Source organism: Aulostomus chinensis, chromosome 18, assembly GCF_037954235.1.
Source record: "Aulostomus chinensis isolate RoL2024-O1b breed Wild chromosome 18, RoL_Achi_v1.0, whole genome shotgun sequence".
Classification (NCBI taxonomy): domain Eukaryota; kingdom Metazoa; phylum Chordata; class Actinopteri; order Syngnathiformes; family Aulostomidae; genus Aulostomus; species Aulostomus chinensis.
Genome location: NC_141337.1, coordinates 21271693 through 21287397, shown reverse-complemented (window position 1 = coordinate 21287397; position 15705 = coordinate 21271693). Strand labels below are relative to the sequence as shown.

The window sequence follows — 15705 nt, the reverse complement described above, 5'->3', positions numbered from 1 at the left end:
CCCTGAGGAGTCAGGAGAGGTCTCCATACGGGGAGAGAGGACGCCCTCTTGTGGTGTGAAGGGCTCTCAGCAGCTCGACACAGATGAAGGGAGTCCATCCTCCCTTTATCTGAGGGGTTCACCCTGGACTGTCACCAGGGCCATCAGGGGTTCAGTATCTTGCTCAGGGACACTTGGACATGGTCACTGGGGGACGTTGGGATTGGACCAGCGACCCTTTCGTTGCTAGACGGCCGCTCTACCTCTGAGCCACGCCGGACCAGATCAAGGGAGTCCTTTTTTTCCACTGTGCTTGAGCGTTTGAATCCTTTGCCACAGCTGCTATACCTGCTATAGACCAAGGTCTTACAAAGTTATAACATTGAATTAAATATGAGAATCACATTTTTGTTTGACTTCATTTGCAGAAATGATGAGAGGCGTTTAGTATTGAAAAGAAAAACCACATTCTCGGATTCGTCAAAGCTGTGTGGGAGGCAGCAGAGTCTGGTCAAGTTCTGAGGGAATCCGACCCGTTTAGAGCTCAAAGATCCAAACCTTCTGCAGGCAAACCAAGTCGGGTTTGGACCTGGTCAGTCCTCAGAAGCAGCACGGCAGCGTGACAAGAATAAAAACGTCTGCTGCCACTGTTAAACACACCCAAGATCACCATCAGCAGCAGAGACACCATTAGAGCTCCTGGTGCCTCAACAACCGCAGCACAAAATCCAAATTTTCTATCATCGTCTCGGTCCCAATGAAGTCAAATGACAGGAAGTTACTCTTAAGTGGTTCCTACTGTTACTGTATGCTTTAGTATGTCACCTGTCCTGTCAGAATTAGCTCTAAGTACTTTAATGGTAGGTAAAATCATTACGTAACTTTACAATCCCTCCAGAAAAGTTTTAAGACCTAACATGTTGAGACGATTTCACAAAAGAGAGGCAAGTATTTGTCTCCATCCTCGACTCTGACACTCTGATTGTGGGTCCCAGTATATGACTCAGACTTTATACTCTGAAGGTTTCAAGTTGTGTGGTTGAATATTCGTTTCCAAGCAACAGCTGTGACGTCACTATGCACAGGCGTTAAACAGAGAACAGCAGCCGTCAAGCATCAGCATGGGTCCAACCAGAGAGGACGACTGCGGCCGACATGAGCGACTTCATCCATGTGCAGGCTGCTTCCTCTAATTACCAGTAAATTGCTTTGAACCTCACATTTAGAAATATAAGCTAAGTGGTCTTTTCCCCACTCTTTTCACCTAGCTCCCCAAATAAGACCTCCACATCATGGCTGCTGCTAGCAACATGCGCCAGCACCCCGTTTGTGGCTGGTTGCAGTATCGTTCGTAAGTCCCGCCCGCTCAATTTTGGCTGAGGCCCAAACTAAAATGTAAATCACGCATTGAATACATGTTTTCTAAAGATGGCTTAGTTCTGTCATTGAAGTTCCTTTCATGCTGCTGAGTGTTTTTCAGTTAATGTTGGTTTTAATCAGTGATTTGATGCTACAAACCAGGGTGTGCTTGAGAAGGCTCCAAGCTACAAGTCCCTACTGCTGTCAGCTGTTTCCAACTGGACAGTTGTTGTTCTGCATTGGACTGAAGGCTCATGACGAAGGGGGGCGTGACCTCGGTCCGGCGGTCCCTGATCACTCCTGCACAGTCTCAGGTACCACGTGATGTCAGCAGTTCAAGATGGTGGCGCCCTCATCTAGAATATCTCACCTCCAGTTTCATAAAGTTGGAGGAACGGGTGGGGAGTTTTGCTTCATCAACAATAAAAACCATCATTTAGAATAATTCATGTTTATTGACCACACATGTGGGCGGAGCCAAAGAGACAGCACCAGTCCATCACAGTAGCGCTCAGTCTCTGTTCCCAGTTACTCTTCCAAAAAGTACTGCAGTGTATTTCAGACATGACCCACGCTAGGACAGTGTCAGCTGCAAAACCAAGAGTAGGATTTTAGTGAAGAAAGCATAAATTAAGCATCCATTTGGCAATAAGTGGGCCTCATGTTTAACATGGATTTATTCAGGTTGGGCGGAGCAGATTGGTTCTGAGAGCCCGACCCACGGATCACGGCCAAACAGTCTGTGGGGTCGTCTCGCCGGTCAGCTGCAGCTTCACACTGTACTTGGATACGATCTCATTTCTACTGTCCTGTGGTCATAATCACGACGGCCACTAGATGGCATCTGTCACGTAAACGTCTACCCCGCTAACTTTCACCTCCTCCCTACATTTATAACCCATCTGGTTTATTTCATTCTCTTTCCTCTCCAGTTACCAACAATGGAGGCAAAAAAACCTTAAACGTTCCAAATAAACTGTCTCTATGAATATCCGGGATTACTGGTGAATCACTTCCCCGCCCTCTGGTTCTCATCCCTCGTGAGGTCACTTCCTGGAAACATCTCTGGGTTCTCCAGCAGTGTGGACCGGACTTTCTTCTTCTCTTTAAACCTCCCAGAATTCGACACTTTGACGTGGCGCCCCTTGCTTTTATCCACAATACGCTCTAGCCGAGCGTCCAGCTGGGGGTCGTGGACGGGGTCCTCAGGGGGGGCCGCACCTCCAGTGGCTGCACCGGTGGAGGTGTTGGAAACGGCCTCTGCTGGGATTTCATATAAAACCTTAGGCTGGGATTTTTTTCTTCTCAGGAAAGTCAGTTTCCACCAGACTGGAGATGGATCTGCCATGATGGACGACTGAGGACAGGAAGTGAAAATACGGTTGTGAAAGGAATTAATCCAAAAGTGATGACAACACTGGGATTAACCTGGACTAACTGGTGCAGCCGTCTTAATACGTGTGTGTGTTTGAGCTCAGGCCCTCCGACCGCGACGCTGTTAATATTTCAGTGTAATTCAATAGTTCCCATATGCTGTGGATGCACACAGGCTCCGGTTACCTCAGGTGTGTGAGTCACACCATTGAGAGTGTGCGTTCTGCAAAGATGGAGAATAGTGGAGGGTGTGTATGCGTGTGTGTTTGGGTCAGATTACAATTTACTGGCTGTTCATTTTCACTTTTTGTCAGAGAATTCCCTTCTGAGACATGGTGAGAGTGCTGTTTCCTCACAATGAGGCAGTCGCACAACTGCGATACTCAGCCCTTACGCCAAAGCCTGCATAGTTTATTCACCATTGCTTTGATTCCACTTGGACCTGAGAGCAGGTCAGTGGGGTCAATGATCTACGCCCCCTGGAACAGCCTGATCATTCTGAGTTGGTTGGGTCCTCGGGCTCAGTGACTGCCCCCCCCCCCCCCCCCCATTTGTCAGCAGCTGAGTCAACAGAAACTCAATCATATTGTTTTATTGTTTCTTTTCTGCTCAGCTTCCTGATTGTTGTTCAGCTTCCTTTTGTCCCTTTCATGTATACAACTTTGAAGTGAGGGCGAGTATCGACTTCCTGACGGGGGGGGGGGGGGTGGGGCTTGACTTGATTTCTTACATAATGTTATCAAGCCTTGGTGCACCTGCTGAGTCAGAGTGAAATTGCCACCGGCAACATGAACCATGAACCTGAAAACACTCTTTACATTTCTCAGGAAACTCACAACTCTTTGAATTCAAGTGCCATCCATCAAGGTGCTGGATGTCCTCAGAGAGAATTTTACATTCTTTTCAGCCACATTAGCTTCTCTTCATAATTCAGTTCGCCTCAGTAGAGACTGACAACGGGGGGATTTTCATTTCTGTACGTTGCAGTTGCTTGAGCGAGTGTTGTGTCTGAGCGTGAGTCTGTTGTGTGTGAAGCAGTAACACACACACACTCTCACACAGGTCGCATGTTTGTTCACACTTGGCAAATGAACCGAGAACAGCTAAATAAGAGTGTCATAAGGAAAATATGGTTGCAAACTAAAGTTATTTTGAATAATTAATTGTAGAATTCAGTAATGAATCAAAAATGTGTGCCCAATAAATTGCACCCTTGACCTCTTGACCCCAGGTGTCGCATAAGCTTGTAAATGGAGTGCAGGGTGTCATCAGTGAGTGGGGCAGCATCCCAGCTCAGCTGCATCTAGTTTTCTGGAAAGAAGAAGAAGAAGACGACCAAGAAAAAGAAGAAGAAGAAGAAGAAGAAGAGGAAGAAGAAGAAGAAGCCTCCTCCATTCCTAAACATGGAAGCAGAACACAGGTAGAATACTGATGACTCTTGCTCAGTGTTTTCTTAAGAATCCTGCGAACACGTGTCACTTTTGAAGGTGATATCTTTTTGCGTTTCAACCTCAAACTGGTTTTATATTCAACCGTAATTCAAATTCCCGAGTCTGAGGGTTCACCTGCTGCCAGCTGAGCTGCGCCAGTCATACATAATAAAATTGATTATATCTTCATTCATATGATGGTTCAGATGAAAAATGATCCATCCATCCATCTATTTTCCAGCTCTTATCCTGTTAAGGGTGTGGGGGGGGTGGAGCCTATCCCAGCGGCTTTCTGGCTAGAGGCGGGGTTCAGCCTGGACGGACACCCCATGTCCTCCTAGTGTAGAAGGCTACAGTGCTGCATCAGGTCAAGGCTCAGACGTGGTCCTGGAGACGGGTCAGAGCCAGTAACAGAGGGTGGCGCACAAAAATAATTCCAGGAGGCTGATTCATTCGTATATGATTAAAAAACATTAACATCTTTGGAAATAATATGTATTTTCAGATTAGTTACTTAGAGACATTGATTGTTCTGCACTCAGTTGAACTCCAAAAGTGAGAAACAGGAACAGACAGTAAAAGTAAGAGGGAGTGAAGTGAAGGAGGAGGGTTGAAGGAGTTTCTCTGTGACTACGACTGCTAGCAGCTGCCACGGGAGCCGGTCCAGACCCTGATGGACCACCAACCTGCCCCTGGATTCTCAGAACTGTTTTTATTTCCAGACTTTGCTCCTGCACATGGATGGGTGAGGATATGTGAGGTGAGGTGGGGTGGTGGGGTGGTGACGTGGTGGTGGTGGTGGGGGGGGGTCGGTTAGCAGGACAGTTGCAGGACTGCTTGATCCTTGACGTCACTGTCACTCAGAATCAGCTGAGAATCAGGCACATCTTTGCTGCACATCTTTGTTCAGAACTGATCCGGATCGTTTTGATGAACGCTTGCGCCCCCAAAAAAGCTTGGGAGGCAGCAGCAGTCAGGAGGGTTTGAGTCTCCTCACACCTCATCGCTTCATGAGAATACTCAGTGAGAATCACCCATAAAAGTCCTTAGGTTTGTGTGGATATCTCTAACTGGCCTGCCACAAACTCACCTGTGTAGACCAGGTGTGAGCCAGCTGTCGCCTCCCTCCAGCTGTGAAGATTCGTCAGGTTACAGCTTCTTCACCGCAAAACTCCTTCAACTCCACGACTTCTGTGTGCTCCGTGAAATCTCTTCCCGCTCACGACGTCCAGTCCACATCAGCGCTGGCAGTGAGGCTGCGCTCTATAAATGGTGCGTCTTTGCAGAGGAGAGTTGATCATCCATGTTCACCCAGCGCTCGTCCACTGACTCTGAGAGAGGAGGGACCCAGAGGCCTGGATGTGGTCCAGCCTGGTCCAGGACGGGGGGTAAAGCAGCTCAGAGAAAACTCTCCTATTATCTTTCGCTCAGGAGGTGAGTTACAGGTGCTGCCCTCGGCTCCTCCCACTGACACAATCCCTCTCTCACACACACCCACAAACACACACACCTTGCTATACCCGTGAGGACCTTGGCTGAGCTCAGCTCAACGACAGACCGGGTCCTTGAACTGAGCTGAACCTAAAGGTACAGTTGGTAACCCGGACAAGCTATATTACACATTCCATACCAACAGGGGGCGGTATATCACTGGCTAGTCTGTGTTTCCGCCACTATCGTAACACGTAAACACAGAGGCATGGGGGAGGAGGAGCCGCTGCACCAGCTGTGCCCCCTCCTGCCGTTCCCACCCACCAGCTCCCTGACTCCTCAGACGTATTCAACCTGAGGGTTGAATCTTTGGGATCAGGCTTTATTTGATGGATGACATTGAATGAAAGCACGAGCCCCACCAGGCTGCCTCGCTCTGCCTCTGAAACGATCAGGTACTCGCGTCTGACTGCCCCCTCAGGCGCTGCGGCAGACTTAAGGGAGGGAGAAAAAAACTTTCAACAATAAATGCAAATATTCAATCAAGTTTATGCTTGAAAACGGTTTCTCTTTCTCAGCTTTTTGTCTGAAAATGACCGTTTTTGATGAAACAAACCTCAATGACTGATGAGAGAATGGAAGGTCGTCAACACTTGTTTGCTTCTTCGACTACTCACTGATCCGCTGCTCCATCACCCACGCAGATCACATGACCCCTCACTGGTCATCTGCTGCTAAATGATTTTCTCTAGGAAGTCAATGATCGACTCTCCTCAGGATTCAGATCTGCTGCGTCTGCCTCAGCCAGGAGTTAATCAACAACCACCTGGTAATGGTCATGCTAACAGAAACTCGGTACACACCAAAACACACACACACACACACGCGCGCGCGCATGCGCACATACACACACCCAGGCACTCCCTCTCTTTTTTTGTCTTTTTTTCTCTGCTCTTGTTCATACACAAGACAACACACTCCTGAAGCAGCTGCAGGGTCACTTGATGATGTGATCTTGGTGTCACCAGTGAACAGAGCAACAACAAACACACCTCTAAGTCGTTCCATTAATCTTCTTAGAACGAGAAGGAGCTTCTCTGAGGCTTGAAGGAAACAGGGAGAACTAACTGAAGACATGTTTTTCTCTTAAAATAGTCCGATCTGAAAGTGGAAATACTTTCACTCTCATGCTGTGGACCACAGGTTTAGAGGAGGATAGGAAGCGTTGTTGTTCCAAATGTTCCTTCTCCTCATTTACTGTTGGACGTGTCAGTTTTGAATGTCTGGCTGCCAGGCTGACATGGCTCAGCTAACCTGGAGCCTCCCCTAAAACGTCAATGCAGGTTAGCGCTGAGAAATGATTGACGCCGAGACTTTCTTCAACCAGAGAGGAGATGTTCCATTGCAGCGTCAAAAACCTCCTTTGCCACTCTCGCAGGAAGCTTCGCCCTCTGCTTTACCAAAGACTGACGTCTATATAATCCAGAGAGGGAGGGGGACCAGGTGTCTTTGGGTTAAAGTCCCATACTGATCTGAACAGGCAGACACAAGTCCTCCTCAGGACGTGATAGTCAGGTGAAACACAGGTGCTAAAATACAGTCAGGGCATCGTGTGACACTAGTCACATGACGACGTCACGAGAGAAACATCAGTGTCTGCAGTGAGCAACTAGAGAGCAAGTCATCAGTTCACGCCAGGAGGTGTCGCTCTGCAGCCGCACGCGAGGAGCGACTGATTCTTTTGTTGTTTTTACTTCAGCTGATGGGGTCTGAGCAGGACAGAACAGGATCACGGCCCCCAGATCTGCTTCAAATGCCACTAATAAAATCAGATAAGTGACGCATGACTGCTAAATCACTGAAAACCTGATCCTGGGCCAGCCAGCCTCTCTGAAGACTCAAGCTTCTGCTGTCTGCACTGACACAAAAGTCTGCTTGATTCTGAGTACTAAAGACCCAAACAGGGCCGTGTCGGCTGAGGAAGCTCTCTCTTTTTGTGTTTTATTGAAGCCAGCATGCAGAGGTTTTGTTTTCACCACTTGAGGGCAGCGTAACAAATGGTGGCTCGTCACCTTTACATTGGTGTGCTGAACTTGCGAGCAAACTGCTGCTTTTTCCCTCATATTTTCATGTTTCTGACCATCTCATGGATGTGATCAGCAGACGTGGACATTATCCAGCCGTTCAATGGCCATCATCATCTACAGAGTATATTTGAGATAGTATCTAGTTGTCGGGCGCCGTAGCAACCATAGTGACCAGTGTAAATCAGATATGAATGAATCGATAGATCAGCGGGTGTGTGAAGGAGTCAACAGCTGTCCCCTGAACAATGGCTGCTGACGCTAATGGATGCTAAATGTTGTGTAACTGTCAATCAAGACTGGCGTAATATGTTTAGGAGGCTTTATGAACGGGTGGCCCGGTGAAGCAGTGGTCCTCACTGTGGCCCCCAGCAAGAAGGTTGTGGGTGGAGCCCCGGCTGCAGCACGGGGTCTTTCTGTGTGAGTCTCCATGTTCTCCCTGTTCCTGCTGGGTTCTCTCTGGTACTCCAGCTTCCTCCACAGTCCAAAGACATCAAGAGGGGACCAGGTTAATCCAGACTCTAAATTGACCGTAGGCGTGGCTGGGAGAGCCAATGGTTGTCTGTCTCTATGTGTTGGCCCTGCCATGGACTGGAGATCCGGTCCAGGGTGAACCCCGCCTCTCGCCCGTAGCCACTGGGATAGGCTCCACCCCTCGCGACCCTTAATATATATATATATAGGAATAAGCGGAAGACAGTGGATGGATGGACTTAATGAACACCAAGGCTGCAGTGACAATCAGACGGCGTGCTTACAAGAATTTTTGGATTTGGTGGCATAATGTTATACATGTGTATGTATTTATATTATATTATTATTATTATTATGATTATTATGATTATTATGATTATTATTATTATTATTATCATTATTATTATCATTATTATTATTATCATTCTATGTTTTTTCCTCCTGGTGTTGCTCACTGCTGAGAACAAGAGAAAAAGAGCTGGCGTTCATGCTTCTGTTGACTGCGCCTCATGCAAACCAGGAGTGATAACAGAGGTTTTCAACCATGTGACCTCACGTCTTCATCCACATCACGATGGAACTGCTATTCCAGAGAGAGAATAGGCTCCTCTTTGCTCCCTCATGCTTTATTTCCTGTATTAAAATGAAGCTTTGAGCAGTGGCATATTCACAGACAGGAGACAGGATATGTGCACGAGATGTTATCAGTGGGACTGATAAGTGCATATGATGGAATAAACACAGCCGCCATCAGACATGCAGGAGAAGTAGCAGCCTGATGGAAGTTCCCTCATGATTTACTGCTGCAGGAATAAAACTGACTCCATCATTTCAGGACGGTTTGACTCAGTCAAATCTTGAGTCGAATCAAGGAGACATGAGAGGAGCAGAATGAAGCAGAAAGATGACAAGATGAAAGAAAATAAAGGAAAAGTGAGGAAATCAATCAAATAGATTATGGTGCATTTTTGAAATCGGCACTATTGAATTTCAGGCAAAGATGTGCATACACAGGAGAAAAATAATCCCGAAAAATCTAATTTAAGTGGATTTAAGTTTTCAGTCTTCAGTTCACGGGAATATTCGTCTGTTGAAGAAACGTTAATATCACACAACACTTTGTCTCCCCAATTTTTGTTGCTGCATCACGTATCATAAACCAATACAACTCCTGTTGCATATTGGAGATGAAACATGCGGGCACACACACGCACACACACGCGGCACTATAAATGACTACAAATGATTGACATTCCTTCTCAGGTTGATGCGTGAGGCGCTACTGAAACACTGCCATCATGTGGTGAATTAGGTGACGTGCACCTCCTCCGCGTTGTGACTTGCCAATCACAGACTTTCAGGCGAAAGTGAGGCACGTGACACGCGTTGTGGTGGTGTCTTTAGCGCTGCACGAGCCTGACAGTGCACCTTTACGAGAGCAGGTCATTCATCTGCTCAGCTGCGACATCAGCAGGTAAACAACAAACAGACAAAGCAGTCTTCGCGCTTGTATCTACAAAAATAAAAGTTACAGAAAATACAATCGTCTTACACCTCTTCCTACAAGTAAACGAGAGAAACCTCTACGTCACCTGCTATTGTACATGCTGATGATTGATTAATTGATTGATTACCAATGAGAAACCAACCAGCCACACACAGCGGTCTGTCACGGTCACACACTCATCATGGCAGCACCGTCGATGCTGCAGCGTCCATACTCTGATACTCACGCTGCTCATGCGATGCCTTTCACCTCGTCTGTGTCACACCAGGAAACCTGGCTGTGAGGCGGCGGAAGCCCTCAGGCCCATGGTGCCCACCATTAAAGGACAGCTGATTAACCTTCGTTTGTAGGCGGCAGGCGATTCTCAGAACGGCTGCTGATCTTTGGAGTGACTGGAGACCACTTGTGACTAAATCGTAGTATTTGTGTGTGTTCATGGTAATTCTCAGGAATAATCAGCTCAGCCAGCTGGACTCTCCTCTGACTCGTGACGGCATCATGGCAGGTCGACACTTGATACTCTTTATGATGTGACATCCTGTAAGTTTATGACATGTCAGCTCTTAATCTTATATTTAACCACTGTATCTATGCAAATGACCAGACTTGTGAACAACTATTCGTAGTGTTTCTTATCCCAGTCTGTCATTTAACCGCCACGATCTTACAGGATAGAAGCATGTAAGTCTGGAGAAACTCTGTCATGACAGGGACTTCCAACAGAACATCTGCGCTTCCCACAAATGGCCGGTGTAATAATTAATCGCATGTTTTAGTCATTTAACTCCAGATATTCTTTAAAAGAGGGAGAGGCTTAACTTAATTTTCTTTCAGTAAAACAGATTGTGAAGGGGACCAATAATGCAGCAATCCACTTTCTGACTCTGCTCCTGACTTTGCCAAAACCCCTGATGTCACAGACCCATTCTCCCTCTCCCTCCTGTCGTCCCTCATTCCCTCCTCCTGTCTCTATTCCTTTCTTTTTCTACACCTTCTCTCTGTAGTCTCTCTCTGTCTATCTACACCCTGTCCCACCCCTCCACCCCTCCACCCCCTCCATCATATTTCTCCATTAGGCCAGATTTCAAACCAACTCTTGTAGAAAGTTCTGCATCGCTTATGATGGCTGGCTATCAGTCATTGTCTCTCACACACACGCACGCACGCACACACACACACACACACACACAGAGCTATACTTGTTAGGACATTACACTGACATGCATTCATGTGTGTCCCTAACCAGAACCTCAGACATTAGGACCGGTCTTTGGTCCCTATGAGGACTACAGGTCCTGATGATGTCATTGATTATACCAGAAGGTAATGAAAAAAAAAAACATTGCGGTCTCTCTCTCTCTCTCTCTCTCTCTCTCTCTCTCTCTCTCTCTCTCTCTCTCTCTCTCTCTCACACACACACACACACACATATTCAAGGCACCACTATGGTGTGAGGGTCCATTTGTCACCGTGGTAACGCATGGCTGTGTCCCAGGAGGAAAAGGGATGAGATAGAGGGATGCAAATGGGTGAATGAGAAAAAGAAGAAGAAACAAAGAGAGAGGCATGGAGAACGAAAGAGTCCGAGACGGTGAGGAAGAAGAGTCAGGGGGGTTAAGGATGGAGGTGTGGAGAGAGGGATGATAAAGGGAGGCATGGGAGGAGGACAGAGACGGTATCATTAGTCCTATTTAGCTTCCATTATGAAGATTAAAGTGGAGGCTGCCGGGAGGCTTTAACCCTTTCCACACCCTGGTGGAGCCTCCAGCAGCAGAGCACGGCCCAGTGCTGCTGACCGGAGGCTCCCAGTCTGTGACACCAACACCAGCAACAGGCTACCTGAGGACAGAGGCGCAGCCAAAGGTTTGAGCCAAAAAAACGTAGTGAGTTTTTATGAATAATTGGTTCATACAAATACGTTCATTCACTCATTCCTTTAACCAGATAATTTACCTGCTGAGATCTCGATCTCCTTTACAAGGTTGGGCTGCAGCACACAACATAATAAACCCAATAATAAGGATCTTAATTGTAATGAGGAGGAGGCTGCAGGGTGGAGCAGTGGTCCTCCCTGTGGCCCCCAGCAAGAAGGTTGTGGGTGGAGCTCCGACTGGAGCACGGGGTCTTTCTGTGTGAGTCTCCATGTTCTCCCTGTTCCTGCTGGGTTCTCTCTGGTACTCCAGCTTCCTCCACAGTCCAAAGACATCAAGAGGGACCAGGTTAATCCAGACTCTAAATTGACCGTAGGCGTGGCTGGGAGAGCCAATGGTTGTCTGTCTCTATGTGTTGGCCCTGCCATGGACTGGTGACCTGTCCAGGGGGAAGGCTGCTGGGATAGGCTCCACCCCCCCCCACCCTGAACAGAAGAAGAGGGAGAAGATGGAGGGATGGATGGATGGATGGTTAATTAGGAAGAAATCAAAGGCTCCACAGTTCCATCCTTTTCCAGGATCTTTTGATGAAATCTCCTCTCCTCTGCATGCGCTGGCGTCTCTGTCCACCAGGGTCAGTTCTGATAACGCAGCAGGTGATGAGGCCGGTTAGCGGCCAGGATCCTACGCCTACAGTGTGCTTTCCTGCCAGTATGGACGTGTTTGGACGTGGACTGCGTGCTGGGATTGTGGGACTTCAGCAATTATATTCCAAGCAAAGATTTGTCTTTTCCAGCTGCAGTTTTTGTTTATAATGCCCGGCGACCTCAGTGACCCTGACGCTGACCCCAGCAGCACCGGTGCTGAATCATCTACACTTGATGATGACTGCGATTTTTGGTTTTATGGTTGACATCAGTGTCTGAACGGAGGTTTGGCTCAACCCTCCAGTATTGTATCCGTGCCACATTAGTCCAGATTAGTCCAGACACACCTACCGCTGTAAACACATGCCTGTAGTAGACACACTCATCTATATACAGAGAAAAACATCAGATTATTCACTAGAAAGCATGCACCCTCTCTCTCTCTCTCTCTCTCTCTCTCTCTCTCTCTCTCTCTCCCTCTCTCTCTCTCTCTCTCTCTCTCTCTCCCTCTCTCTCTCTCTCTCCCTCCCTCTCTCTCTCTCTCTCTCTCCCTCTCTCTCTCTCTCTCTCATACGCACACACTAAACATACATCTTAAGTATGTGTGTAGATTAGGATTTAGATCCTTCTCTCTCTCCCTCTTTCATGGCCCCCAGGTCCCATTCCTCCTCATTTCTGTCTGCTCTGTTTCTCATGCTTGCACACACTGGCACAATCACACATGCATAAAATGCATCCTAAAACACACACACACTCACACTCACACACACACACACTCACGCATGCACGCTTACACACACTTGACACACACTCCTTCATGTGAATCAAATCTCAGTTGGCTTCCCAGCTTTGGCTCTGTAGCTGTATGCAAATGCCAAGTTAATAATATGCTGGATAATGAATTCATTACATGCTATCAGACACACACACACTCACTCACACTCACTCACACGCACACACACACACGCACACACACACACACACACGCACAGCTTTGTCCCTCACATTTCTAAAAAGTGGATTTATGGGAACCCAATATCTTTTGTGTTTAAAAGGCGCGTGAGGAGCTGCAGGCTCCCCTGTCATTGAGGATCCGTTGGATGGAGGCGTGAGCACACGGAACGCTGAGTAACATCTTTAGTTCACGGTAAACATGAAAGTTGTATTTATCAGGACATTGATAAAGCACATTGACAAGGGTCTGAATGTGCTCACAACAAAAATCACTTGCAAAATGTCATGTAGCATGAACACTGGCATGAGATGAGTAGTATGGGTTTGCACACATTGACCAGCAGGGGGCGTTTTAATCAAGGTAAACACTTCTAGGCTTGTAAGTTCCCTTTTGGACATGGAAAATATTTTCATGCACACGTTCCCTGTAGCGACCAGGGCCTCACGTTCAAGGTCACGCTCATTTTAGCATTTCAGAAGTCCAGAAGAAGAAGAAGTCAAACAAACTCCTTCTTGGCTGTGAGGAGGGTCTGAAGGAAGGTTTGCCTGTAGGCTGAGACAAAAGCTCTTTTCTTTGCATTTTGTCTGAAAAAGTGTGTTATTTCTCCATGACAATGAATGTTCAAATACTTGTGGAATACATTTTTCCCCTGCAACATAAAATTTGTTTTTAAATCAGATGGATTTAATCTTCCGCCGCGTCACATATGCTGCTGCTGACACCAGGTTGTGACCCAGAACCGTCTGTTATTACCAGGGTCCATCAGCCTGCCCGGAGACCTGAGGGCAGCACAGAGTGGAGAGAGTTTCAAAGCAAACTTAAGAACAGCTTTTTTTTAGTCTGGCTGATAACTGAAATTGATCTACTTATTTATTTAGATCTGATCCCCAGTTCCTGTAACAGCTTACAGTTGATATTTAACATTCTATTTGTTAGGGGATCATTTTATTCTTATTAACATTCATTTATTTATTGTTTTATCTGATGCTCCTACCTGCTCATCTAACCCCATGTCTTGATTTATCATCCTATTTATTACAATATTTATTTCTTACCTTTACCTTAACCTTGAAAACCAGGTTTTATTCTACCATTCTAGGGTTTCTTGACCAATGATGGCTTTTCCTAGGTTTGTACGCCCACCTTGCCAACAAATCTATGGCATTTAATGTGTGTGGGTGTGTGTGTGCGTGTGCGTGTGTGTGTGTGCGTGTGTGTGTGTGCGTGTGTGTGTGTGTGTGTGTGTGTGTGTGCGCGCGTGTGAACATGGTTTCTATTTCAAGACAGACTCCAGCGATGTTCTCTGTTGGAGGAAATACTCTCCAGCTAACTGATTCAAGCAGCATCCCCACAGGGGGCGCTGTTGTTGATAAACCACACCCCCATCTCCTCAAAGAACAGTGGCTGGCTGAACTTTCACCACAACAAAGATCAAAAAGCTGAGCAGTGGTTGTTGCTCGCTACCCGCTCGTCTCCAAGTCTGCGGCGTCCGTCCTCCACAGCAAGCTGTTCCGATCAGTCACACTGTCCAAATCGTGTGAGGTGCAGAATCTTGAATGTGGTGGTCTGCTGGGGTTTGGCTGGTATGTTGCTGGGTGCTGCTGCAGAGGGAGGCTCATTCAGAGGTCTGGAGTGTATAAACCTGACTAACTGGGTGGGCAGGACAGACACCAGAAACACAGGCATCCATTCAGTGGTGCAGCGAAGGACAGATTTCTTTCAACAAATTAAAATTTGTAATCACGGTCCGGATGTAAAGCATTTAAAAGATGACCCTGAGAAAGGTCAAAGGTCACAGTGCAGAGGACATGAAAGCAGTGAGAATGAACATGGAGGTGGACGACATGCTACATGCTACATGCTACCTGTAGTCAGAGATGCATTCTCAGCTAAACCTGACAGAAGTGAACACCACTAATTGTTGAGTTGGAGACATTTCCTAGAAAACAAAATCATAGCAGTTGGAGTCTGACTGCTGAGCTTTAGCGCCACCTGCAGTTGATTAGACTTCGTCTAGTTCATCGCCCTGGAGTTTTGAGTTCAACATTGCTGGAGATGGACGTTTGTGAAAACAATTGAATTCAATGTCTGAATTTGAAACTGTCCAACGTGGCGAGAGAAAAATTTAGGCAGAAAAGCAGACAGGTGTTTAGGAGTGCAGCGTCCATCCACCAAATATTGTCTTAATGGTTCCAAATAAATCAATAGGTAAATAAATAAAGAAAAGGTATTATTATTATTATTATTATTATTATTATTATTATTAGTGAATAAACAGTCACATTGGTGCCCTCATGTGGCAATGGCCAGTGTCACCATGGCAGCTTTACACACTTTTTCACAGGTAATCTTTCATTTATCTCCTTTTGATTTTGAGTCTCTCCATTCAACCCAAGTGCATGCTGGTAACCCACAGGGATCGTCCAATCAGGAAACAGGAGGGCCACAGGCACTTCCTGTCAGCAATCAGTGCTGGCCAGGTGTGATGAATGGATATGACACTGACACACACACACGCACGCACGCACGCACGCACGCACACACACACACACACACACACTGCTGGGTAGGGTGGTTGAAACTAACCAGCGCTT

At 46.9% G+C, this 15705-nt stretch overlaps 1 protein-coding gene across 2 annotated transcripts; it reads right to left on the bottom strand.

The window, feature by feature from the left end:
* Window positions 1-1985: 1985 nt before the first annotated feature.
* prr15la (proline rich 15 like a) lies at window positions 1986-9983 on the bottom strand. 2 transcript variants are annotated; one of them, XM_086185077.1, is made up of 3 exons: window positions 9865-9983; window positions 5233-5513; window positions 1986-2695 (listed from the first exon to the last, which is right to left on the bottom strand). In XM_086185077.1, exon 3 carries the CDS (start codon window positions 2684-2686, stop codon window positions 2348-2350), a length of 339 nt encoding a protein of 112 aa, XP_086041203.1. In that variant the 5' UTR covers window positions 2687-2695; window positions 5233-5513; window positions 9865-9983; the 3' UTR covers window positions 1986-2347. The 2 variants fall into 2 exon arrangements, with proteins under 2 accessions (XP_086041203.1, XP_086041202.1); XM_086185076.1 differs by lacking the exon at window positions 5233-5513 and having other exon boundaries at window positions 9865-9933.
* Window positions 9984-15705: the final 5722 nt, after the last annotated feature.